The sequence below is a fragment of the Equus caballus genome, chromosome 5, assembly GCF_041296265.1.
Source record: "Equus caballus isolate H_3958 breed thoroughbred chromosome 5, TB-T2T, whole genome shotgun sequence".
NCBI classification, from domain to species: domain Eukaryota; kingdom Metazoa; phylum Chordata; class Mammalia; order Perissodactyla; family Equidae; genus Equus; species Equus caballus.
In genome coordinates, this window is record NC_091688.1 from 82,904,080 (window position 1) to 82,932,071 (window position 27,992).

General features: G+C 39.6%; 1 protein-coding gene across 1 annotated transcript in view; it reads right to left on the reverse strand.

The window, feature by feature from the left end:
* Positions 1-1,748: 1,748 nt before the first annotated feature.
* The window catches only part of CLCA1 (chloride channel accessory 1), a 28,046-nt gene continuing 1,802 nt past the window's right edge, over positions 1,749-27,992 (reverse strand). The window contains 13 exon segments of the mRNA NM_001081799.2: positions 1,749-2,287; positions 3,105-3,344; positions 5,634-5,804; positions 6,892-7,153; positions 7,734-7,949; positions 9,937-10,043; positions 11,854-12,028; positions 15,540-15,767; positions 16,323-16,541; positions 17,793-17,970; positions 22,284-22,389; positions 24,799-24,946; positions 25,116-25,256. Coding sequence (NP_001075268.1) covers positions 1,899-2,287; positions 3,105-3,344; positions 5,634-5,804; positions 6,892-7,153; positions 7,734-7,949; positions 9,937-10,043; positions 11,854-12,028; positions 15,540-15,767; positions 16,323-16,541; positions 17,793-17,970; positions 22,284-22,389; positions 24,799-24,946; positions 25,116-25,256 — 2,580 coding nt within the window. The 3' untranslated portion in view covers positions 1,749-1,898.

Consider the following 27,992-nt stretch of genomic DNA (forward strand, 5'->3'; position numbering starts at 1 on the left):
TGCGAATGAGATAGAGGCCTCAGACTCATTTGTCCACATGGGGCAGGTTAGCAGCCTTCTCATCAAGCATGTGCCCTAGTTTGGTTTTGTAATTTCAGAAGAAGACTTCAATCTGACCTTCTGTCTATTTGATTGGCAAAACACCTGGATGTGCCCTGAAAAACTGGTCATAGAAAATAGCCTAAAGGACAGGCAATCCCTTCACTCCAAATTTTATCTTTGGAGCAAACTCAAGAGGTACTTGCTAAACTTGCATTGTTTGGACCCCTGTGTAATTGCTTTTCCTGAACAATGCTGGGGTGTTACTCCATTGTAACACCACTGTGAAGTGTGATTACAGTGAAGGATGTTGTGATCAGCACTACATTAAACTAGGTGTGATTATTATATGTATGTTGATGAGGCCGCAGCCCTTGACATCACAGTATCCTAACTTATTGAGGATTCATAGGTGAAACTTCACTTGGGTCTCAACTGGGAAAAGCCATGCTTCTCTTGAGCGTTTGGTTTGTTTTGCATTTTAGACTCTATTAATTTTGTTGATCTATATGTCTGCTTTGTTCTGCCTGCTTGGAAGCTCAAAATGAAATGTGTGACCTGACTGTAGCAATTGTACAGAACATTATATCAGGCATTGCATGTGCTAAACTTTCCTCTAGTTTTTATTCTATGTCCACTACAATCCATTTCTTTATTTTCTATATTTTTAAAATTATGTTTGTTGTATGTATCTCTAAGATGCCTCAAATTCTGCTTTGAAATAAGGAAAGTCTATGAATAAAGACACAAGTTTGGAGTCTATGTGGAAACAATCTCCTAGATATTTTGTTTTCAGTAAGAAAGCCACCCATATCTTGAACTCATTATGCTAATGAACTGAGAACTTGAAACACCTTTCACAAGAATACTTTCCCTTGGAGGCACTGGAATCTGTGATTAGTCCTTGATGGGGACGGCCACACTGTCAAGTCTATGTGGCTCCTTCCGTCTTCTTCCCCTTTCATCTGTCGTGCTCCTAGCCTCTTCCACCTTTATTCACTCCTTCACGTGGTCCTCAAAGGCCCACTTCTCAAGCACAGCTCTGATTATATCTGCCTCCAGATTTATTAAAAAAAAAAAATCCTCAGATCTTCTTCATTGCCTTCAGGAAAAGGCCAAATCTTACACATGTTCTTGGATAATCTAGTATAGGCCTGGAATATAGTAGGCAGCTGACGAACATTTGTTAAATGAACTGAATTGCATTACAGGAGATAATGCATACAAGGCAGAGCACTTGGCACAAAGTACACAATAAATGTTTATTTCTTAATCACTCTCCCTTCACACCTGGCCTGAACCTTCCTTTCCTACCTCATCTACCACCACTGTGGCTTTAATCATGACTGACCCTTGTAATTTCATCCAGATGACAGACATTCCTATGCCTATGGAGCCTTCACCACACTGCTATTTCTTTCTACAATGCAATCTCTTCCCTAAATGCATAATCTTTGCCCAAACCTAGAGAAAAGAATACATCTTCCTGGTGATGTTGGTCAAAATCTCCTCTAACAAGCCATGCCTTCTATATTTATACAGTTTGACCTGATTGGGCATTTCTGGCATCTTTCACATACAATTACATGTTCTTTTTTAATGAGCAAAGATCCTTAACATAAATTAAAACATAATTCCATTTGTTGATACGTGCACCCCTTCTTTTTGGTATTCAAAATCATTAAGAAATGACTGAGCGACGATTAAATTTTAGATTGGAATGGATAGTTTTAATACATACGTATCCAGTTGTTTAGCACTTTATTTCATTCTATTACCCCCTACAAGAAATCAAAAATACATTTTAGAAAATTTTATAATCAAAAGAAGGATGGGTGATTTATTTATCTCATGAAAACTCAGCCCAAGGCTACTGACAGCTGCAATTCCCCTAGCCACTTCCACATAACTTTTAAAATGTGAATGCCAGGAATGGCGCTGGTGATATTACTATCAGGACAAGGAAGAGAAGGACTAGGTGTCTCTGGAGGAGTCTGTGGGGGAAGAAACAATGATACTTGTGCAATGTTGGAGATTTCTGACTCCAGGTCGACCTCATCAACAGCCTGAATAGCAATGAAAAGATCCGTGCCATTTTCAAAAGCAATGTTTTCTGGTTTGAAGACAAAGACTTCCTCAGAGGTGGCCTCCTTTGGGATGAGATCAGTAGTGTTCACTTGAAGCGAATCATTGAACTTGTCTCTGAGATCAAGAATATTCGTACTTATTCTAATGATGTACCTGTCAGCTAAAAAAAAAAAAAAAAAGAAGGACATGGCTTGTAATTCTTAAGTCTTAAAGAAGTTTTAAAAGTCTGTTAGAAACTATATCACCATCCCATAAATTTCCAATGAATAAATGTAATCGATGGTCTGTATTTATAAGCATTCGTATCCTTTTTACACTCTTGTTTGTGTATCTCAACACAGGGATAAATGTAGAACTGGATCGGGCTTGACTGAAAGCCTTGGGCAGAATTTCTGGGCATAATGCCTGGCTGAGAGAGGATGTTGTTTAATTACTGCTTATCATTTTATTATTTATAGAGCAGTTTTCAGTATCAGTGCTTCTCAAACTTTAATGTGTATACGAATCACCCAGGGATCGTAAAATACAGAGTCTGGTTCAGTAGGTCTGGGGTGGGGCCTGAGGTCCTACGTTTCTAAGAAGCATTCATGTGATTCCCATGCTGCAGTCTACAGACCATACTTTGAGAGCTTTCTTCCAAAGGACAGCTCTGCTCCACAGATATCTATGTTCTATTCCCAATCCTCTCCAGGAGTCTTTACTAAAAATGGAGTTTATTAAAGGACAGTTTGGCAAGATTTCAGAAAAAGGCTGAGGATTGCCTTTTCCTGGTTGGAACCTCTTACACCTAAAGTATACTAGTTTTTCAGATTCTAAACCTCTCATATTAAAAACTTTCATTTCAGAGGAAGTTCGAGATCCCTCTTGCCTTCTGCTCTCCACATGCATCACAATGTGCCTGCCAGCCTCACTCCCTTCTGCACTTCTGCTTGGCTGCTAAACTCCTTTAGAGAGAGTCCACACCACGTTCAGCTTACCCCTTCCATGATCGTAATCGTCCCCAGGAGCTGTCCAAGTCAGATTAATGAGACTGTCTCCTTGGATTTTTGCCTTCAGGTCGGTGATTTGACAAGGTGGGAAGAGATCAGGAATGGGAGCGTTTGGGACGTTGGAGGCCACAAATGAACCTCCCGAGGATGTTCTGCTGAAAGGCACTTGCTTGCTCAGAAGGTCATCGATATTGATTTTAGGTCTCGGTGGATTCCATATTATTTCACCTGCGTTAAAAAATTCCTCAATATGTGGTAAGCAACAGCACCAAATGTCTGTACTTCCCTCCGTTTTGTTACCGGGTTATCCTCTTCCTACTCTTCCTTTCCCCTTCATTCCTCCCACACACAAAATTCATTTCAACTGTTTGGTGTAAAGATCCCAAATCAAGTTGAATCAGAGTGAAAAAAATCAAAGAGAGAATCACAGTTAGCTCACAGGCATTTCCTGGATATTTAGTGGAATAACGTTCATAATTTCTTTTCGTGATGTTTTTCCTGGAATTGTTTCTTTCTCCATCTTTTTGCCTGATCTTACCCTTTTTTTACCCTTTCTCTTTTTGCCTGATCTTACCCTTTTAAAACGTGAGTTTCAATACCATCTCAGTTCCAAACCTTGTCAGAATGCCTCAAGAAATCTCTTCCACTCAGATAATACTACAGGTTTCATTATCTTTCTTATTTATTCAGAATTAATCATCTGGCCCTTCAAGAATTTCATTCATTATTTATTCTGTGCATTTTTCTTTCTCTTTCCCCACGTTTGTGTTTTATCTTTCTTATTCGATTGCTATTTCTCATGAAATGCTTTATGTTATGGGTTCTAAAATTTTACGCTTTTGAAAAACTTCTGATTTTGTCAATGAAATAACGGGAACCTAGTTCTTGTAGCAATACCAATTTCCTTCACCTTCTTGTTGAAATATTGTGTAAAAGTAATCTTGGAATTCAAAAATACCCTGAACTCCTCAATCAGTGGAGTTCTCAGACTCTCTTTTCAATAAAAATATTCCATAATACCCTAACATAGCATTACTTAGAATTTGTTTTCTCATAAACTCTACGTCTTTAGCCCTTGAAATTTTTGCTGTAAAGACAAATTGATCTCCATACCATTAATCTGGTCTTGGGCAAATATGAAGTGAGTTCTTTAGCAAGATCAGGGTTAGTATTCAATTCAACAATAGAGACCATCTCTGTTGGTATTAAGGCTCATCAAGGGATAGAGGGAGGAACATGGCTTCCTAATGCCAAGCCAGGTACTATTGTATTAGTTATGAGGACCAATAATCCCTCTAGCCTCTGTTTCCCCATCTGTAAAATGGGACGACTAGGAGAATGAGATGTACTAATGTAAATAAACTACTGAGCATAAGGCTGGATATAGCCCCCAAACCATGCCCCTCCTGCCTTCTTCCCCTAACCCAAAAAGAAGGAAAAATGAGTGAAATATTTGAAAGAGCTTTGGAAGCAACACTGTCTTTTAAAGCATTTTTTCCCTATAATCACTTTGGCATGAGGAGACACCTCTTGCCTCCCAGTCCTCTCTTTATCGAGCACACACCTAAGTAAAGAGAACAATGGGAAGCTTCTTGAAGGAGCTGTTTTTATTACACATCGGTGCTGGGAGAAGACCCGCCCGGATGGAGTGGAGACTGATGGGAGACAAGTCCTGGAAGCCATCAGGACCCAGTCTCTGTCCCAGTTCCGGCTCTAGTCCAGGGCAAGTGTTTATCACCAAGAGTGGTGTGGGACTGTCTGTTTCCTGAAGCATAATTTTCCCACCTGCTTACACGTGGGCTGTGTGCTGGCAGGTGTTAGTTTCGTCTACTATTCTCCCTGGTCTAAGCAGGAGGAGAGAGGAGAAAAAGGAGACAGTGGGTTTGTGGTGATATTGATGTAGTTGACAAGCCCTAAATTGTTATTTTTTATTCTATGGAAAAGCCTATATCAGTGAAAAGAGCTTCATTACAAAATGTTTTAAAGTTAATTAAATAACAAACATTTATTGAACACTATTTACTATTTACCAGCAATAGCTTACTAGATGTATTTCCTTGTTTATTCCTCATAACTATCCTATGAGGTAGTTACTATTATTATCCTTATTTTATAAGTGAGGAAAGTGAAGCACAAAGAGATCACCTAAAATACTTTAATTAGTAGAGGCCAGGGCTTTGAACCAAGGCAATCAAAACTATGTTCAATCTAGTGTTTTCAACTGAGGGTTATTTTGCCCCCTAGAGGACAGTGGACAATATCCGAAGACATTTTTGATTGTCATGACTGGGGGCCTACTTCTGATATCTAGTGGGTAGAGGCCAAGGATGCTGCTAAACACCCTACAGTGCACAGGATAGCCCTCCACAACAAAGAATTACATTGCCTAAAACGTCAATAGTGCCAAGGCTGCGAAACCCTGATTTAAGCCTGCACCATTCTCCCCATAGGCTTAATGGTTTTCTCTTGATCCTAAGCCTCTTACTCAAGCCAGGGGTGTTATTACAGATTACTTACCATTCTTCATCCTGCCAGCTCTGTACATGGCTCCATTCTGCTGGGATATCCCCATTTGTCTGGCTGCGTTCACTCCTCCAAGAGCCCACACTTTTATACTGTATCTACCATTTGTATTGTAAGCCGTAAAATACCTTGAATAGATACCGTCATCCTTAGTAGCATCAGCACCTTGACACGGAAATGAAGGAATTAATGAATATCCTAAAGGTAACTTGGGATTTGTATATTTCCAAGTCATACGTGGGTAAAAAAAGCAAATTTTCGAAGCAAAGATAATCCAGCATTATCTCCAAGACAGTTTAGGATTTGACTATGTTAAGGATGGGATGAGATCTACTTCTTCTTTTACCAGTGTGTGGGGTGTGTGTGTATGTATAGTTTCATATATGTACATTTTGTCTTCCTGACTTGTCTTTCTTTGTGAAATCAGAGATTACGTCATATGTCTCTGTTACATCCAATATAGCACAATGTAACTACTCAATAAGTATCTGTTGAACTGAATTGAATTGCTGTACATTACTGGAGAGAAAAAAAAATGTTATATGATTATTTTTAAAAATCCATGACTTCCCAAGGTAGATTTAGGTAGGAAATTCATTTACAGAATTTGTTCTAATGAGATTACTTGCATCACAGTAAGCAGTCAAGTTCCTTCTAAAGAAAAATGTAGAATTCTCTTTCTCTCCCTCCCTCTTAGATTTCCTAAGTCCAAAGATAATGGGCAGGATTTTCATTTTGGGGGCAAGATAATAAAGAATCCATATGGATATAAGAGTCCCATGGGACTGTACTTGACTCCCCCTGTCCTGCTTTCTACATGTGAAAGCCTCAGTTTCTTCATCTGTAGTGCAGGGATAATAATATCTCAGACGTGTGTGGTGAAGATAAAAATGAAGATATGTATCTACATATATCTTCATACAAAACACTTAACACAAAATAGCTATTAATTTTCCTCTTTCCCTTCTGGGGGAGTGTAGAATACCCTCTGACAGCTCTCAGAGTCTCTGAGCCTATGGAGCTTGAGCCACTAACGTGTGTGGGCTTTGCAGAAGCTAAAGGTAGGCTCGTCTTCACGTTTTCCAACATTTTGAAATATAGGAATTGTGGGGAAGTAGAGAGCTCTCCCAACCAAATGCCCCAGTGCTGGACTCCTTGCTTCTAACTGTCCTCACCAGACCATGCCCTCTTGCTGTCCCATGGTTGCTTCTTGAAAAAGAAAGATGTATTTTCCAATTTCTTGGGTGGTTACCTGCTCCATTGTCCAATAATTCCAAGGTAACTGTTTTTCCATCCACTGATTCTATCAGGGCTGTGACAGTGGCCCTGAGAATTGGTAAGCCTCCTTGGTGAATCTTTGCATAAACCACCACAGGGCTAGGGAATTTGCCTGTGTCTTTGTTCACTTTCGAGGTCACTGTAACTGGAGGCAAGGTAGCACTTGATGCACGGGAGGTGACAGTCAGAGTCAGGGTTTGGGAGCTTGCTTGCAGACTGTAAGTCCAGGTGCCAACCTAACCAAAACAAATGGAGACATTTCCAGTTAGTAACTATAGGTGACACAGATCTGACTTCAATGCCATCTATAGGAACAGCCCATCTGATACAAGCACTTTACAAGCATATCTAAGAAGACCTTTGATACGCTGTCAGCCAAGGGAAACTTGGGTATGTTTGGACTAACTACATTGTTCTTATCATCACAAAAGTCCTAGTTGGGGAAAATGAGGTCTGAAAGCCATGTCTTTCTCTCCGTCTTGGTTTCTCAAGAGCAGGATCAAATTGATGGGTTCCTGAGGTAGAGAAAACAGTTTTCATGATCCCAAAGCTTCAAGGATCATTTTGCATCTTGACTACTACATAATTTGAAGGTTCTCCTTTTAATACCTGGAGAAAATAATACCAATTTCCTTTCTTTTGACTCGCTGTTATACTGAGTGATTTCTGTTGGATGGAGATTTTTCCTTGTTCTCTCTTTCATTCAACATAGACTCTCCTTTTGGCAACCACCCACATTTAAAAAGCTATAATTATTCAATAAAAACTTTATTTTATCTTGTCAAATAGTGGCAAGGAAGAAACCTGACCCCATACCTTGGCAGTGCCTGGGACCTGGAGGTAGGCCATTTTGGTATTTGTGTCTACTACAAAGCCATCTTGTTTCTTTCCACTGGGATCCCAGAGAAGGATTTGAGGAGGTTGTGATGTCCAGGTGATGAGAAACAGAGTGTCATTTCCCACAGTGCTATCCACAATCACTGTTCCGTTCATCCACTGACTGTTCTGGAGGGTTGATCCCCTACTCACAAGCTGGTAAAAAAAAAACAACTCTTTACTTTCTGGAGAATACAGCTTTCATCACATAGTCTCTTCCATTCTGCCCCCAACTCTGAGTTGCGCCATTAGAAATCCTCCAGTGATGCCTGAGTCCTTGGTTTGGTATTTAGGACCTATTATGATCTAATTCCAAATTACCTTTCCAGCCTTAGTTTCTACAATGTTGATTTCTACACCCAAACCAGACTCTCTCCCCAAATGATCCTTTGACTCTATGACTTTAACATACTCTCTGCTTTTCCTGTAAGTCCGTAGATTCATCTTCATTTGTCTAAGCCTCACCCGTCCTTCAAAATTCAGTAGGAAAATCGCTTTCTCCATGAATCTTTCTCTGATGTCCATCTCACTTACCAGCTGAAAATGATCTCTCCCTCCTGTGAGCTACCATAGAATCTTACTTCTATCAGTCCTTTGACATCCTCACATTGTGTTTTGCTTTATACCTACTAGTGTACACAGTTCATCTCATTTACTGGACTATACACCCTTAAGGGGGCTGACTAGGACTTATTTTCACCCACATATGGTTTTTCTGAATTGCAAATAACTAATTGCTAAGTCAAGTATCACTGCAGTCTCTGTGATGACAAATGAAAGAAGTCAATGGCCAAGGCTGATTTGTTTGGAGTAGAATGAAGGAGCTGTGGAGCAGGGATTGAGGTGGCAAAGGGGTAACAAGACTTGTAGAAAGTGTGATTTTTGAGGATTATCTCCTAGATAATTATTTATTATCCTTAAATTGATATTTATTAGAAGACAAGGTGGCCTGTCATGGGGCCAGACTTTCTAGTTTCATAGGTAGATTATGATCTTGGATGTGGAGAAAGTGAAGCCTCTTAGATCTCATTCTTATCGCAGGTGAGTAAATGAGTCCTGCTTATTTTTCTCTCTTTCTCTCCCTGTTAGGTTTCTTAAATACAAAAATAATGGTCAGAAACTGCCTGACTGTGAACTTGTCCTTTCATCAAAAGTTTATTACTTTTCTAAGATGCATTTCTCTCATTTCCAAATCAGGCTGAAGAGTTTAGTTTTCCAAATCTGAAGTAGGATAACCCAAATGAGTGTAATTGCTGTCTCCTTTGATTGAATAAATACTACATTGATAGGCCAGAAAGCTTATTGTTTTGAAATCTATTATTTGGCTTTGATATTATGTTATTCCTTTACTTTTATCCAAACTTTCGCAATAAAAGTTACAATTCACACATGTGAGTACTGATTGTTCACTCTCTCTGGTTTAAAAGTTCATGTGAGTAATTTTTGCAAATGTTAGAGATGAGCATTTTAAAATACACCTGTCCTTTTTTTTTAATAATCTCAAGACATTTAAAAGAAAATTTGGATTTCTTGAAATTTTGGAACCAGAAGGCCCCATAAAAGTTTTATGGTTCATATCTGGCTGAGAAACTGTGGCCTAGAGAGGTGAAGCTCTTTGCCCAGGGTCACAGAGTTAATGGCAGACCCAGGACCAGGATCCAGCTGTCTGGACTGACACCATGGGCTTTTCGTAGTACAAAGAACTTCCTATCCATTATATGAAAATCTTGGCAAATATTTCAGGGAGTTGAGGTAATGGGAAAATAGAGCAAGTAATCCCTGAACATATGTCCCAGAAAATTTGTGTCAAGACGATCTACTTTGGAGAAAATTTCGAGTCAATTATATTGCTATGGGTGCTTGTTAACAGATGTTAAAAAATAATTCTTGGACTCATTATTTTTTATGTTGCCGATTTTTATGAGGCAGTTATTTAGTATTGTTTCCAAACAAGTAAACACTAGTTGCCTTGTTTGAATGGGCATTATTGCATTTTAGGAATGTCATCTAATATCAGGCTAAAACTTCTATTCTAATTTTAATTCACTACTAGAAGAATGTAGAACCTAAAACTTTTAGCCATCCAACTCTCCATCTTTGCTATGATATTTATGAACACAAAAAACCAAGGAGGAGCTCTGACCTGGATGGAGTGCTGAGAGACAGCTCCGTTTCCTGACGAAAGGGCTCCGAAAGCATCAATGAGGCCATTGTTCTGAGCCTGATCCGAAGCATATGTCTGTAACCCTCCTAAGATGCAATTACATTACCAGAAGTTATTTTCTAGAAAGCAAGTATTTAAAACATTTTAGCTGTTGTTAAGGTAGCATAATACATGAAATAAATACTGTTGTGTTAGTAAAGTCTTAATAGACCAACATCAAATATGTGTCCAGATTAACTCAGAAGTTGACACTAATTTTTTAATTCTACTGAATAATAGCGTCAGCAACATCTCAGTCGTCTGGCTACTTCAACTATCTGCAAAGCAGCCATGAATCTCTGATAGGCCAAAATTAATGTCAGAAAATTCATGTTTTAAAGATCATGCAACTTCATATGAGAGACTCCATTAAGCCTTACTCCAAGCCTATTGATTTATCCTTATTTTAAACATAATCCTAACAAGCTTGACTTTTGAGTTTCTCCTAAATTAGAAAAAATGTGTATGTGACAACAGCAAGAAATAACAGCTGACGTGGCACAGTTATAGAAAAGCAAAATATATAGTAAAAATGAGATTATACAACAGGACCAGCAATCCTGGGCTGTTTAGAACAGATGCAACTAAGATAGTTGATGTGAAAGAACATTTAACTATTAATGCCATCTGAAGTCTAAGGAAGGTATTTCAATAATGCTGCTGGTGCCCTACCCAGATCCCCTTATCTATGCAAGTGCTTCTCTCCCCAGCTGCTTTAAGTGTTAGCTGCTGATGGCACATAGCTACCTCTTTTCCAGAGAAGTGCCTTACCCAAAGGGGCCACCCTAGTGACAGAAATAGCATGGCCTCTCACCTCTGCCCTGCCCTGACAATCCACAGCTACTGACTGATGGACACGGTGGTACAAAAGGCCAGCTCTCTTGCTTCAAGATTGGACCAACTCTGTGATGCAATTCCTAATCCAGAGCCCTCATGGGGTCAAGCTTCAGCTAGACTGTGCACTCGTTTTCCTGTCCCAGCCTGCTTCCCTCCCTCCCTTTCTCCTGAGAGCTCTCCGATACAAATCACAGATACGCAAATTCCTGTCCCAGCCTCTGCTTCCAGGAAGCCCCGCCTGAGACAGGCAGTATTAGGAGCAAACAGTTCTGCCGGTTAGCTGCCTCAGGAGGCAACTCGGCATAATAACTGATATCCATCATGCTGGCCCTGAGGAAAAAAAAGAGAAAAATATGTCCACTATTCTGCTACAGAAGCCAGGGACACATGGGATCTATTTTAACCATCTGACTGTGTATGAGAGTTAGAAGCACAATATATTAATGTTTGAGAGAGAAACTGTACTGTATTCTACATTCTCGGAGTGACCCGTGAGGCTCCACAGGCCCTTCTCCCTTCTCCTGCTACTCCTTGTTAAACTCCCAACTCAGATGCATCTTCCGGGACCCTTCTCCTTCCCCACACACAGTTAAGGGCTCCCGACTTTGTGCCTCATTGTACTTTCTGTTGCTAATAGAGCACTTGTATTGTGGTAGTATGTGGTTAGTTGCTTGTCATCTGTGGTCCCTGGGTCTCTTGGCCAGCTGCCCACTGGAAGTGAGTGGTTAACCTATTAGATTCTTTCCAGTCCTTATAAAGTGTCTGGGAAGAGAGCCCCAAGTTCTCACTGGAGTGCTATGCTGGTCCCATCTTCACCAGACTGCCCTAATCCTAGAACCAAGGCCTTAAAATAAATGGGTGGAGTCACTTCTAATGGTCATGTGGGGTGAGGGCAGGTAGTTGGCCCATAAGATTACCCTTGTCTCTCCCCATCCCACCCTTCCTCTGCTCCCCAGTTCACTGGAGCTCACAGTTCTGTGGAAAAGACAATACAGTGGGACCCAGCGGACCATCCCTCACCTGTCATTTTAGACAGCTCCTCCAGTTCTGCTGCTGCAGAGGGCCCCAGGGCCACTGTGTGGATGATGGCTCCACTTTGCTTCACCTCGTTAAAGCATGAGCTTATAGTGTTGTCCTCTCCATCAGTCAAGAGCACGATTTCAGATCCATCTGTTTTGTATTTCTTCCTAATTACCTGAGGACATAATTCAGGCCATGAGTTATCAGACTCAGGGTGGCCAAGGTGTTTGGGAAAACCACACTTAAAGGGAATGAGAAGAAAAATTCCAGAGGGAATAAACAAAAGTGTCTGGGAATGGTCAAACATCTCTTTGTCTTGAAATGATACAGTTTTAAATCAGCAGTGTTCATGGAACCTGAGGCTGGTCTTTTTTCTTGGTTAGCCTGCTGCAGAGAGGGCTCTATAAAGAGGATGCAGGGCATTTCCAGGGAGGGACAGGCCTGGAAGAGCAGCATAGAAGGTCTTTCTAGTTTCCTTCACATGATCCCTCCTTGGCAGACTTTTAGAGGTTCCCAGATGCCTTCAGAAACCACTGTCATTTAAAGGTGATAATATTTGTGGGATATTAGACTCAGGGCAGATGTTAGCTTGTATGATGTTCCCCAGTCTGACCATGCCAGCTGTTTGTGGTTGGCATTGTTTCTGATTGGTCAGTACCCAGGTCACATGAGTTATTAAAATTTTTAATATCCTCTTTGATTAAACGGAAATATTTGTTCTTATTAACCCCCAGTTCCTAACTATCTTATGATAGCTATGTCTCAACTATTCCTAATAGATACAGATTACAGTTTTTTACATGGTGTAGAGAAGATGGTCCTTCTGCCAATGTTGGATAAGATTATGATAGAAGGAAAATTAGGTAAAAGAATAATGTTATCCATTTAAGAAGAGGAAGGCAGGAGCCAGCCTGGTGGTGAAGCTGTTAAGTTCCCGCGCTCTGCTTTGGGGTCCTGGGTTTTGCCAGTTTGGATCCTGGACGCAGAGCTCACACCACTTATCAAGCTATGCTGTGGCAGGTATCCCACATATAAAGTAGAGGAAGATGGGCACGGATGTTAGCTTAGGGCTAAGCTTCCTCAAAAAAAAAAGAAGAGGAAGGCAGACATCCACTCTTCACCTAAAAAGAGTGGAAGGAGACACTCGGAAGTAGGAGAAATAAGCAGTCAAGCCTAAGTAACCTCCCCTCTCTGGACCAGACCTTCAGAAAGGGAAGACATCTTAAGTAGGTTGAAGTGAAAGCTGAGAGCAGAGGAGACTCCCACTCCACTCTGTTTGAACTCTGAGAAAGGACTGCCACACAAGGGAAGAGAGAACTGTGACTGCTACTGTGTGAAGGGGACCAGAGCCCAAAGCCTGTCAGGTGTGGCCATGGCCTCAGACTGACCAAGCTGAAGGGCCCGGGAGGCCTGAGAAATGGCTCAATTTGGATTCACTTGCCCCTCTCCCCATCACTGCTACGTGTCCTGGAAAACATGCAGAAGTTCCCACATATCCCAGAGGGAAGACAGAAGGCAGCTGACTTGAGAGTTGGCAGGCAAGAGAACAGATTGTCTTGCCATGGGGATTGAGGGATGTACAGCCTGTCCGGGGGCTGCATGGAGGACATGGGGTTGCTCATGGCACTGCTCCAGCAGTGAGAGCTGAAGTGGGACTGAGTCAGCCCAGGAGGACCACTGGGTCCTGCTCAAGCCAAGAAAACAAGCAAAGTCCAGTGGTCACACCTCCTCAGACATCACTGCCAGGAGCCCAGGACAGACCTGACCAGGGAGGGTCCTGCAGCATGGATCAGTGGGGGTCTTGAGGACAGTGTAGGATCCAAGACCATTTACCTCATCACCCTGAAGTCACACACAGGCTCCTCCCACCCCACACCTGGACTCCATTGGGCAGGAGGAGCTTCTAAATTTCACAAGTATCCCTCACACCCTCTCTCACTCATCTGAGTAAAAAATGCAAGACCAGAAGCTCCCTCTTCACCACCAGGTCATCTGGCATTAGGCATCTCCCCTTGGGTTTTGCATAGCAGGAGTTTAGTACGACACGTTCAGTGATTTCATTGTCAGTTTCCCTCCCTCATTTGCTTCTTTAGTCAAAGCTTGGATGAGTGGCAGAGGCAAAAGAATCCAGATGCACACAGGCATCCAGAGAGGGGTTTTGCAGCTGAGTGTGTACATGCTGGAAACCACTTTTAGGGAACTGACCTTCAACATGGAATAAAAGGGCCAGAGGAACAGATTGCATTTGAGGAAATGGTTGAGTCTGTTGTCCACGTGAAACAGTGTGAGCTGGAAACAAAATGTTCCTGCCGCTGCTTGGGAGTCTGGAACAACCCCATTCATGTGTTGTGATCCACAGCAGGCAGAGAGCAGACCTGCCCAAGACGCAGTGGAGATTCTGAGACCCTAGGCCAGCCAGCCTCTTTCAACCTCCTGTTCTTTGTTTCACGGAGCTAACCAGCCTCTAAATACATATATAATATTGTATTCTACATTTGGAGCAATTAAGCATCAGCTGCATCAAATAGCTCAATTCACTTTTATTTATTGAGAACCTGTGTAAAAGTTATTGTGCCAGCAGCCTGGAAGGTAAAAAGATAAGTCCTATCTCTCACGAAATTTTGCTTGATTGAAGCACGTGATTAGAAAACAAGACAGAAGAGCCTAGAAGTCACAAGAGATACCAAAAAAAAAAAAACCACCAAAAAAAGATCATAGGATTCAGAGAGAGAGATATTCTATACACTTGAAAGGATCAGGAAAAATGTTGAGAAGTAGGTGGTGTCTGTGATGGATCTTTGAAGAATGTGTGCGATCTGACACACAATGGAAGGAGGAGAAAGTACTCTAAGTGGGGAGCTAGCTTGGCAAAGGTGTGGAAACTCTCAATGTCGGTATCCAATTTGCTTAAGTATAGGCTACCTGGAAGAGAGTCCCTGGTACTTAAGCCTGGAAAGGAGCTATATTATGAAAGAACTTAAATGCTAGATACAGAAATTTTTACTTAATTTTGTTGAAAATGGGCAGACATTGATATCTAAGTAGAGGAATGATGGAATTGGATGGTCAGGTGGGATCTTTGGATACACCACCAATACAATTACATTTACAATTCCTAAGGGCTCCTGCTTCAATAAATAAACCATTTTCTTGCCCAAAAGGAAGTCGTATGTACCCTAAGTTTGGAGTGTTATGTTATCTCAAAGTTTAACCATACTCCTGAGCTCATTCTTTTTCCTCTTGGAAGATACTCTCTTATATCCCTGTGGACCTTTCCTTCATAGCACTCATTACACTTTGTGAGTATACACTTATTTGTGTGACTACGTGGTTAATGTATCTCCCCCAATAAGATTATAAGCTCTGCGACAGGAGGTGTGGTGTCTGTTTGGCCCTCCTGGTGTACTTAATGCCTAGCACAGAAGGCACACCATGAATATTTTTACTGTAGGCATGCATGCAGAAGAGCATGAATGCACAGATGCAGCAAAAGCACAAAAGCACAAGTGAATGAATTAACAATAGCTTTGGGGCCCTGTGTCTTTGCATCATTTGAACCATTGCTCTGCCCTTGGTTGTCTAATTCAATTAGATACCAGCCACGTATGGAAACACTGGAAAGGGGAATTTCTTAGGAAGCATAAATTGTAAACATTGGCAAACTACGATAGGGGAACTTATCTCACAGTAAAGGCTGATCGAAGCCCGGAGCAGATGGACGTTCCTCCTGAGGCCACTGTGGGTAAGCTTTTGGTGAGCGCGTCCCTATCAGTGCCACCTTTTATCTGTCTGAGTGCACTTTGTACATAGGCAGCACTGTCAAACGTCACCATTCCAACCCAGGACCCTTGCTCAACCGTCTGCAGCAGGAAAAGCTTGCCTGCTTGAGTCAGTCGTTTAAGGCGGTCACCAATCTGAATGGAGAATCAGAAAATAATTAGTTGGCTTGGGTTAAAATAGGCAGAAGTAATAATGAAACAGGCTAGAGGGAATTTGGAAGTGGCTGCCTCAATGTAGAGTAAAGTACAACAAGCTTTCTCAAGGCATATCCTTCTATGGGGGAAATTTTCTTCTTTATATTTAATAGCATCTCTGGGTAGAATTTTAGGGTCTTTGTGTAAATAGCCTTAAAAAATAAAGCCAGATTAGGCTTTACTTTAATTATGGTTCCATGCTTTAGTAATAGTTCCATAGACATACATATTGTCAGTGAAACTTAAAAAATGTTAAGGCTAAGTGATTCATCAGATCTTTGCTCATAAATTGAAAGCTAATTTGTCAAATGAGACACTTGATGCTGAATTTTTGTTGAAGAAAGTTGAGATATGCAATTCTGATGGCAACGTTATCATAACTGTTGTGACCTTTGGGACTGTATTTCTTCCTAGCCAGTTCCCCGTTGTGGTGCAGATCATATGGTGCACAAATGTGAGACCAGCATCCAGAAGACCAAGACTCATTGAACGTACCGCCATGCTTCCAGATTTATCAAGGACTAAACACACAATTCTTTGTCCAATCTGCAGCAGTGAGAAAGTGGGCTGGGGTGGCTGTGCCGTCATAGGAGTGGTTTTCTTAAAGTCCTCAGAATCACGAATCACTTCCCATGTACTTCGGAGATTGCATCTCTGGTTTTGCATGTTTGGGGCTTCTCTATTGTGGTTTTCTTCTGTACAGAATTCAACCACCTGAAATTGTCAATTGATAGAAAATGATAGAGACAGCAGTAAACTACTTACGAAAATCTTTAATAATTTGAATCTACATCTAGCATTTGGGGGATGAAAAAATGAGGCACAGTATACAAAGAAGTTCCTCCTCTCAGTGACCTTACAGTATTGTCATTCAATGAAAAATCCCAGATATTTGGGATGCTGGTAATTTAGAAAGTGATCATTAGCTGTAAAATGCTTATTTTTGTCTTTATTTGCATTTTTCAGGTTGTTTTGGTAGTGTTCCATATTATCAGTACGGCTCCTTTTGAGCAAGGAAACCTGAAAAACTTTTGTGTAAACCCCAGGCAGAGGTTCCCAAACCCAACTGTGCATCAGATTTAACTCTGTGGTTAATTTAAAACACATAATCTGGGCCGCCTCTTGGAAGCTTGGAAGCTTCTGAGTAAGTCTGGGAACAGATTGCAAAGCCAGGCTGAAGGTTGGGCCTCGTGAACCACAGTACGTCACACTTTAAAAACTTACACCCTTTAAAAACTTACACCATATTGTTATTGACAGACTCTTGCAAGATACTTCACCCTTTATTCCAAAAGAAACACGTAATTCTATGTAAGAGACTGGGTGATGGGAGGGGCTCGCTGCTAAAGTCAGTTACCTGATGCATTTGATCTCAGTTTGTGCAAATCTGCTGAAGTATATATTTAGCACTAATATAGATAATTAGTCAACTTCATTTTATGACCAGCTACTCATTTAAAAAAATTAAGTATTTTAAAACTATTTAAAGCTATTAAAACTATGTACAAACTCCCTAAAGGCACCAAGACTCTTAAAAAGATAGAAAATTTCAGTTAACAACCAAAAGCCAATTTGCAGGCTGGAAAGAGATCCCTAAAAGCTAAATTAAAGGCTAGTGATCACGTCCTTATTAACTAACAAAGAGAAGTGCCTGATGCCCATGGGTAAATTTCTTATTTAACTAAGAATTTTTGTGCTTGTCTGCCTTTAAGGACACTTGAAGTAATTCTAAGCACTTCAACTAAGGGCTAGTGGAAGGGAGGTAACAGAGAAGCAAGAATGGATCTATGGAAGGGGTGAGGGAAGATGAGACTTCATCCCTGATTCCATACTCCCAGCTTATCCCCCAGAGAATCAGCTGCTCATTGATTTCCTGAGATTTATCCTCTCTTGCAGCTTCTGGGATAAAAACCTCACTAAATTCATAAGTGCCAAGAAAAAAAAAAAAAAGAACAAGGTACTTACAGAATCAATACTTTGTGAAAACATTATGGAAGCCTTCTCAGTCTGCTGTTCATCTGGTATGAACTCACATTCTTGCGCATACAGCCCTGTTACTCTGTCGCGTCTGCATGGTTTGGTGGCACAGCTGCCTCCCTGACAGTGGTTTACCACATTTTTACCAGCAATATCTGCTGAACATCTGAAAATACATGAAGGTTAGATGTTTAGGTGATGTAATCATTTCAAAAGGTTAGACTCTGTGATCAATTTCTGACAGATGGCCTTGTCTCTGATCTCCTCTCATAATCCAAGAAACAAATACATCCCCTTACAGAGCAAAATTAATCAATTCTCATCAGAGTCATTTCTGTTTGCCAGACAGTTATCTGAGGGGTTCCCAAAATGGTATCAGAATTTGTTTCTACGCAGCAGGAAAGCTAAGTCTGGTTTATGGTTGCTGTTAGAATGAATACGGATCAACGTCCTGAGGCACCCCCTAATCGAGTCCCCTCATTCCTGGAACGTCAGGAGCCCTCTTTGATTTCCCTCAAAAGGCTTGCTCACATTCTCTGATTTGTTTTTTTCTAATTAGTTCATGTCATACATTTTTTGCACAGTTCTTGTATGTTCATAGGTATTTTGGATTTTTCTTTATGTTGCATGCTTAAGACTTTTGTTGCTGTTATAATAATGCTTTTTGCTTACATCTTACTTTTTTGAATATATAAACAATATATGAACACCATAGAAAATTTGGAAAATAGCAAAGAAGTGTAAAGAAGAAAAGAAAAACAATCATGTCCCATGATCAGAAATAAACAACTTACAGGTTGAAGCATTTCCTTCTCTCTCTATGCACCAGCGTACCTTTGCACATGCAGCTGTGCTTCCTGCTTTTAAAAACTTAGTATGCTAGTATATTTAAAAATTTAATACATTATTATAGTTCATAATATTCTTTCAAAACACGATTTTAATAATTTCATGTTTAGATACGATAATATGAATTTAGCCTAATTTGTTTAATTTGGTTTCCTCCCAATTTGTCAGATCTAAGAATAAAACTCCAATGAATAAATAAAATTTCGTATAAAGTTTTGGCTCTATTTCCACATTTGCTGCATGATTGATTCCCAGAGTAAATTATCAGAACCACAAGTGTGAGTGGTTTAAAGTCTGTTGCTACAGTTGGTTCCATCATTTCCCTTAAAATGGATTTTCAAATACGAAATAGGAATCAAGGATCAAGAAATAGGAAAAATTTTAGAGATTAGATATGTGTCACAAAATTGCTTCCCAGGGAAGTTGTGCTAATTTATGCTTCTCACAACCATCTGTGAAAGCGCTCATCCCGCTGAGAGTAACTGAAAGGCAACCAATGATTCTCATCTTTGTCCAATTTGCACCTCTTTCATTACTAGCAAGTATGAACACCTTTTATATGTTTACTGGCTGTTTTTACTTATTCTTTGGTGAATTATTTATTATTCTCCTGTGTCTATTTTTCTATTAGGGTGTTATTATTTTCCTACTGGTTTTTAAAGGTTCCTTATATGTTACAATACTAAGCTTTTAAAAGCCTCGTTTTCTAATTTTTGAAAATATCTTTTTCTGCTTTTTATCTTTTTATTTAGTTTATGTTTGATTTGTGTGCAACAAAATTTTTGGTTTATATTTAGTCAAATGTATTATTCTTTTAGTTATGTCTTTTTCCAATTCTTGAATGCATAGGAAGATGTTCACCATATAGGATTTTAATATTTATTAATATTCTAATTGTTGTTACGATTTTGTTTTTTATATTTAATGAGTCAATCTCATTGGAAGAGGGTCTGTTAATTTTTTCCCAAACACAGTTAAAAATTGTCCTGATATCTTAAGAAATTCTGCCTTTCCTCATAGATTTGTAATTCTAGTTATATTAAAAAGTAAGTTTTTATGTATGTCTGTCAGACCACATTGTTTTAATTAATGTAGCTTTATAGTATATTTAAAATTCAATAAGTAAATGTTCCCTCTGTTACTACTCTTTTTCAAAAATGTTCTTAGCTATTATCTACTGAATGAACTCACAGATTTTAAAAATGTGGTAAAAATGGATGTACTTTTGACTAGAGTTTCATAAAACCTGTATTAATTTGGGTTGAATTTACAGCTTCCGTGAATTGAAAGTCTCTCAATATATCTTGATTTTCTTTTAAATCTTTTAGAAGAATTTTGTAGTTTTCTTAAAAAATGACTTCCACATTTCTTAGTTTTCCCTACACCTTTAATTGCTATCTTGAATGAAGTATTTTTTCCATTATATTTTTGAACCTGTTACTGTTCATATATGGGAAGGCAATTTGAATATTCATTTTGTATCTCCTAAAGTTAGAAGATTGACTTTCCTTATCAATTCTAACTTCTATTTGTTCCCTTGGGTTTTCTAAGTGAACCACATATCATCTGCCTAAAAGCAATTTTCTCTCTTCTTTTCTAGTGGCTCCTTTTTTTACCTCTTCAGTTTCATGTGTTATTGCATTGGCTACAACTTTCTAAATAAGGTTAGATAACTGTGCTAATAGTGGCCATCCTTTTCTTATTCCTGAGTATGTCTCTAATGTTTCCCTGTTAAATATGATGTAGGCTATTGGCTTTTAATTAATGTTCTATATCATATGAAGGAAGTAACCTTCTATTGTGGGCGGTGCTGTCATTTTTGTGATTGCTTCTAGGCCTTAAAAATAATCAAAAAAATTTGGACAAGGAGCAATATTATTAATATGTTATAATAAAATTTCTTTTTAAGAGGGCATGGTCATCATGTCAACTTTCCTAATGTTATCCATGAAATAAGCAACATGCTGTATATGTAGATATTTCTAAAATATCTCTAGAAAGGAATATGTACTGATCAGCTTTTCTCTTGAGGGAGTATACAGTGTCTAACTGTCTGGAAGCATAGAAAAGAGTAGTGGGAAAGGTAGACATCAGGTTTGAAATGGCATCTTGGCTGAGATTTGGAAGGTCCATCCAACATATGATCACATTGGGGAAGTGACCCTAAGGTGTGGTCTATGTAGTGCAGAGGGAACAAGCTAAAGGAATCTGGTATTCATAGCTCCAGGAGGCATTTAGTGTCTACTTATGCCTGAAATGATGTAACAATCAGGGAAAATATAATGGAAGTGAACCAGGCTGACAGACTTTGAATGTACTAAAGAAAGGGAAAAGTGGAGAGTAGTAATGTTCCTGTGGGAGAAATGGGAAGCCAAAGCTGAGCTCTGAGCCCAGCACAGCTCCCCTTGGAAACAATTGTACCAAGTAAAGACAAGAACAGAACCAAAGCTGAGTGCATCTCCTTAAAGAGTCATCAGGCAAGCAGAACTGAAAGCAGAAGTGGAGGGGCATTGTACCAACTTCTAGTCTTTACAAAGAGATTGCTATTTTTTAACTAGGCATAAATATGCAAGGTTATCCAATTCCTTTTGAGAATCTATTAGAATAATCATTTATTTTTCTTCTTTACTCAATGCCCTATATTAATTACTTACCTAATACCATAGTGTTTTCGGATTTCTGGGAGACTTCTTACTTGACCTTAGCATGTTTGTTATTCTCTTAATTCTACGAGATATAATTTACTATGCTATTATTTAAAATCTTCTTAGAAAGCTGTATCTACAGAATTCTTTTTCATGCCATCTGTCAGATTTTAGTATCTGAGTGATGTTAGCTCTCTAAAATAAATTAGGATGTTCCCTATCTTTTATGTTTGTACTAAAGCAATTTATATTCACTGAAACTGTTGGTTGCAAGAACTCGCTCATAAAATCATTGCAGACAAGAGCATTTTCCAAGGATTCGATCTGCTTTCTACTGACACTGTACAGGGTTTAATTCAAATTGGGAGATGTTTTCTGTTTTGTTTTAATATTTAGATTGTCTTTCAGGTAAGTTCCACAATCTCTCCCAGGTCCATTCATACTGACAAAGTCCACATAGACATCATTCTGCCCCCAAGGCATGGAAGAGCCCACTAGCTTTGTTTATGTCACAGATTCTGATAGAGGAAGATAGAGACACCGAACATACCCCTGTGGATTTCTTGTGGTTGTACACACACAAAAAGAGGCAAAAGATTTGTAGCTACAGAGTAAAGAATTCAACTGAAGCACTTGTAAAGTGAGCAAAAGTGGTAGTTTTGTGGGAATCTGAAAAGGAAGGCGCTAAGAGAGAATGAGAGATAGAAAATAAGACAAAAGACTGATTTTTTTTTTATTGTGGTAACATTGGCTTATAACATTGTATAAATTTCAAGTGTACATCATTACATTTTGACTTCTGTATATCGTATGGTAATGGATGGAAACTAGACTTTTGGTGGTGAACATGACTCAATGTATACAGAAGTTGAAATACAAGGATGTACACCTGAAAGACTGATACTTTTGAAGTAATCAATTCAGGAAAAAATTGGTTGCAATTTAGAATAGTTTGGCAAAAGTTAAAACAAAATATAATACATACTTTACTGGTTTGATTTCTTTATTGGATAAGTAGAATTTCTGGTCATCATTGTACTCATTAAATAGTCCCCATCGTAGATGAGCCCATTCGTGGACAAATACCCTTCCTGTGAGAAAATATTTTAAACACCTGATTACAATAAGAATGGCAAAATTAGCTTCTCACACTGGGAGAAAGCAGTTCTTCTGAACATTATTATGCTTTGCTATGTTAATTTTTTTAGTTAAAGGTTTGAAAAGTTAAAGGTTCCTTAGAAAGAAAAATCTAATATGACAACGGCACACTTCTGTAAAATGTAACTACTTGTGTTGGCTCATCAAATGTTAAGTAGGCACCAAGTAAGCACCAGACAGCTGTTCATACAAAGATGAAACAGCTGCCCTGTTCTGACATAGCTCATGATCTAGCAGATGACACACGTGATCAGATAACTAAAATCCCTAATGATGCAGGTGTAATCGTGGAGGTCACTATGGACCTCTTATAGGAGCCAGAGCACTCACAGGGCAGCCAGGGCAGCATCCCCAATAGGTCTTCTCTCGTATGGCTCATATCTGGTCAAACCTCGAGGCCTGCCTACTCTACCTCTGCGTTTGCTTTGACCTATTCTCATCTTTCCAGTCTCATTGCCACTTACTCCTGAATTACTGCAATAGCCACCCACCTGGCCTCCATGTCTTCAGTTATCAATGGCTTCCCTATGGTACTCAGGGTTAAGTCCAACTTCTCAACATGGTACACAAGGTCCCTGATGATACAGGCCCTGCTCCTCTTTGCAGCCAGATTTCTTGCAGTTTTCCACCCAGTTCCAAAACTCTATAATGAATTCCTGAATTTCTTTTACTTTCTAAAGCCACACCATGCTTTTGCTTATCTCTGGTCTTTTTATATATTTTTTCTTTGCTTGGAATACTCTCTCCCCATCTCTGCCTGAACAACTCTTACTCTTCTTTCAAAATCAAGCTTATATCTACCCAGAAGCCTTCTCTGACATCCCCAAACCAGTCCAGGTCACCCTCCTTTGCACTTTCATTATATTCCATTATGGCACTTGTCACATTATACTGTCATTACTGCTTACTTGCCAGTCTCTCACACTAGACACTTGTCTCCATGAGGACAGGCACCATGACTTCATTGTCATGTCTGGGCACATAGTGTCTAGAATGTAATAGGCACTCAATGAGTATTTGTTAAATTTGGATGAATCTTAGTGACTTATGCTCAGTTTTTCTGGAAGGTAAATTCCTGGGTAGGCTGAATTTGGAGGGTTATGTGAGGGGGTACATAGTAAGGAGGCCCTAGTCTCTCACACTAAGGCTTTGGACTTTATTCTGTAGGTGCTGGGGAACACCCAGTGGCCTCTTAAAGCAAAGGCAAGATTGTGAGAGAGCAGATGTGGATTACAGTACAGAAAGGAGAGATTAGAAAGGAATGACATTATATATGATGACCACGATGCCCAGGAGTGGGATGGGGCAGTTAGGTAAATCAATTCAACACCTATTTATTGAGCCATACATTGGGAGTTTTCTGTTCCCGTCATGGAGGTGAAATGGAGTGTTGTGGAAGAACAATAAAGAAGTATGTTTGGCAAGGCTTTATCTTTCTGATAAGGTCTGTAAGGATTTGGGGGTGAGGTCAGAAGGCGCAGGGCTCTTTCATTTGCTTGTTTCTTTCCTCTGCTTTGACTATTTAAATGAAGTAAATCAAACTAGTTCCAACCTGTCCAAGATAGTAAAGAAACCTACTACTAGTTATCACTTAACCTTATTAGTTAATATTAATCACATTTGATTCAACTTGGAAAGTATATATTATATATACTCCATTGCTTGTTTGTTTTCCAAAGATTGCTCTGTATAGCTCATATGGGAATGAAAAAGAGTTCATTTTGTGAAGGAAAATTGGACTTTTTTTCCTTAGTTATAGGTTTTGAGAGCTGAACTCCAAGGATGTTCTTTCTGCTACTCAAAATGTGGTCCATGGTTGAGTATTATCAGCATCACTTGGGAGCTTGTTAAAAATGCAGATTCTTGAGTCCCACCCCTCACCTGCTGAATCAGAATCTGCATTTTTAACAATCCGTTTATAAATATGAATGCACATAAAAGTCTGAGAGCACTGTGCATCTGTGTCTGTCATCTAGTGGCTACAACCTGAATTTCAGGCAGGAAGTTTAATTTGTTCAGATGAGTTTCCCCACAGATTCATAGAAACCTGATACTACAAATTAACTTATTTTACAATTAATTTCTGATACTAATACTATCTGATAATAATTTCTAAAGATTAAAAATGCCATATTTACACAAGTATGCAGAATATGAAGAAATTACATTTTTAACAGAAATGCACCCTTCTGAATCCCTGTTTTAAGTGAAAACACATGCCAAAATAGTTTATTTGGCTTATATGTGCTTACTCAGAAAGATAATGCTAATTTTGATCTACTTGGAACATAAAATTATTCAATTATGAGAAACACAACAGAATATTTCACCCCTACCCATACCTTGTGGTCCATATTCATCCAACCTTTTTCCTGCTAAGAAGTCAGGAGTGAAATAAATTCTTTCGCCCTTTTCTCCGCATTTTCCCATCTGTTCAGTGTAGGGTTGATCATTGCCTGGAGGATTAGGTTCAGCAACTAGAACATCAGCCTAAAATTTAAGAAAAAGCTTTTATCATTACAAAATTTCAGTAAATGAATTGACCTTATTCACACTGGAATATTTTGAATCAATTTCATTTGCTTCTAGAACATTTTGATGGAAAAAATCTGAATCACAAAAGAAAATTGAATTTGAAAAAGGAACTTGATGTTCTCACATTTTTGTAGGTCTCGAGTTTTGGTCTCTCATACTCAGGTTTTGTCTTCCAATTTTCAGGAACCAAAATGGCAACGTTTTTGAAATAGAATCTTTTTTCTGTAGCTTCAAAGAGATATGGAGATGCCTGGGTCACCATGTCCTGGGACAAAAGAAAACATACATAAAAAGCACAGTTGTGACTGAAAACAGACAAACTTACCAATCATTCAAATTTACATCTCTATTTTGCATTGTATTTTGCATCAGAATGGGAGGGGAAAATGTGGAAATACCTTTCATTGATAATAATAACTAACCTTTTTTTAGCATTTGCCACACACTCTGTGTCACAGTATAATGGTTGACAATGCAGATTCCTGAGGCTGACACTAATTCTGGCTCCACAACTTACTGTGGGACATCAGGCGATTTCCTTGAGCCCTCTTGAGCATCAGTTTCCCCATTTATAAAATGGAAAATATTACAGTGACTAGCTCATAAGTTTGTTGTGGGATCAAATGAAGTCAAAAAAGCATTTGGAACCGTGTTTACTTAGCACAAGTGCTTCTGAAATGTAAGCTATTAGTTTCATCTCGTTTGATCCTTTGAGGATCAATAAACCTTTAGACAGAAACTGAGAATTAGAAAGTATAAGTCTCAAGGTCTCACACCAAGTAGTACCGGGAGAGAAATTCAAATGAAAATGAATATGACTTCAATACCCTCTGACTCCTGGAATAATTTAGGGGCTAACCAAATGTTAGGATAGTATTTATTTTTAGTTTAGTACTAAGTGTCAGATATGAGGAAGTGCCAAAATTATGTAATTTCTTTTTAAATTACACCTAACTTCATTTCTCTACAATGAAAGAGCTGAGATGCATCATGACAAGATAGTAGAGAGAGAATTAAAAGATATTTATTATTGAAAGGGGCATTGGGTCCATTAGAACTGAAACCACTGGCCTCAAAAGCAAGTGTAGACAGAGGAAGAAGAGGACTGAAGACTGAGTGCCAGGAGCCACCAGCTTTTAGAGGTGGGCAGACATGGAGCCAGCAAAGGAGACTCGGAAGGAGCAGCTGGTGCATTGGAAGGAAATCAGAAGGCATGGGGTGAGAGTATTTCCAGGAGGAGAGAGTGATCATCGGTGTCAAATGCTGCTAAGCAATCGAGTAAGATGAGGACTAAGAACTGACCGATAGATTTGACGCCCTGCATGAGCCACTTAGTGGAATGGAGATGACAGCTCCACATGAGTGAATTCAAGAGAGGGGAAGGTGAGTAAGTGGAGGCAGTGAATACAGACAAGAGGTCAGGAAGTTTTTCTTTAAAGTAAAGGAGAATGGAGGAATGAAGCAGTCGCTGAAGGAGGACTTCAGGACGAGGGAGTTTTGTTTGGTTTGGTTCTTTAAAAAACGAGAACTATTATAGCATATGTATATGCTAATGGAAAAATCCCCAATAATCCAAGAGGAAAAAGGGATGTCGCAGGAGGAAAGTCCTTCCTGGAGCAGACCAGAGTGATTAGACTCCAGTGCCTAGTGGGGTCGGCCTTAGGGGCAGAGACAGTTCAGCATTATGTGGGGAAGCAGGACTCAGGTGTTGATGCAGAGGTGAGCCCTGCTGTGCCACTTCCTAACGGGATAAACTTGGGGGATTTATTTTGTCTCTCTGAGCCTCAGTTTCCCTCTTTTCCAGTAGTGATAATAATGGTTGCCTTGCTAGTTTTATAAAAGTTCTCATATTGATTTGCATGTTCTTCTTCCAAAAAGCCAGATTTTTAACAATCACTAGGAGAATTTAACATTGTATCATTTTGAAAAATAAAAACACTGAATCAGGATCACCAAAAAGTTGAAAAGTAGATATAAAACTTCCTATGTTGGAGTATCATATTACAATTTGGCTTGTGAAATGTGAATTTTCAGTGCCTCCCAGGAGGGAGACTAAGCAGCAAGGAATGCTGTTGTCTTCCGTGTTTCAATGGAAACATTAACTAGGGATCTTTGCTTTGGCATCTGTTCCAGATTTTGAGAGTGACCTCATATTCAAATAGACTCGAGGCTGAGAGAAGGTTGAAGATGACAGTTTATGGGATAGGCTGGAGATTCCTTAAGAATAGGGTTAGTATATTGTTCACCACTAGATTCCTGCTACCTGACATAATGTAGATGCTCTGTAAATACCTGCTGGATGAACGAACAAATCAATGAATGAAGCAATTATGACGCTTGGCGAACTGTCCGGGAGTGCCAAGACAGGAGGTACCTGGGCTCACACGAATTGAGGAGACCCCAGACTACTCCCACTGTGTGTCTTGTGTGTGTGTGTGTTTGTGTGCACGACAGAGAGAGAGCCTGTTTCTCCCTGACCCTCACTCCCTCATCTTATGAAGTGTGCTTTCACTGCTTCAACTAAACCTGACAGGAGCGCAGGTGCAGCGGACGGAACTGCTGCAGCGCCGTCTGCTGGACTTGTAGGTGGAGAAACGTTGAGGATTGTGCTGCCGAAGGAAGTATTTAAGAGCTGACTTAGAGACTTCTGTCCCCATAAGGGCACCAGGGGGAGAGTCTCCCCTCAGAAAGAAGGTTGTTGGAGCAGACAGTGAGGAATGGCCAGGCAAGGTAGCAAAGCCCAAGATGAGATCCCTTAACTCTGCAGATCTGGAACATCAAAGAGGGAGGAACTCACTTTGATGAACTACTCACTTTGGGACTCTGACCACACTATTGCCCGTGAACGTGTTCCAGTTACAGAGAAGCAAGTGTGGAAACCAACTTATCTCATACCATGCTCATTTAGGACTCAAACCAGAAAGCCAACTTAATAGTTGTAGTGAGAAGTAGATTTCTCAGAAGGAAATCCCCAGAAATAATAGGGTGAAAGCACTTTGAA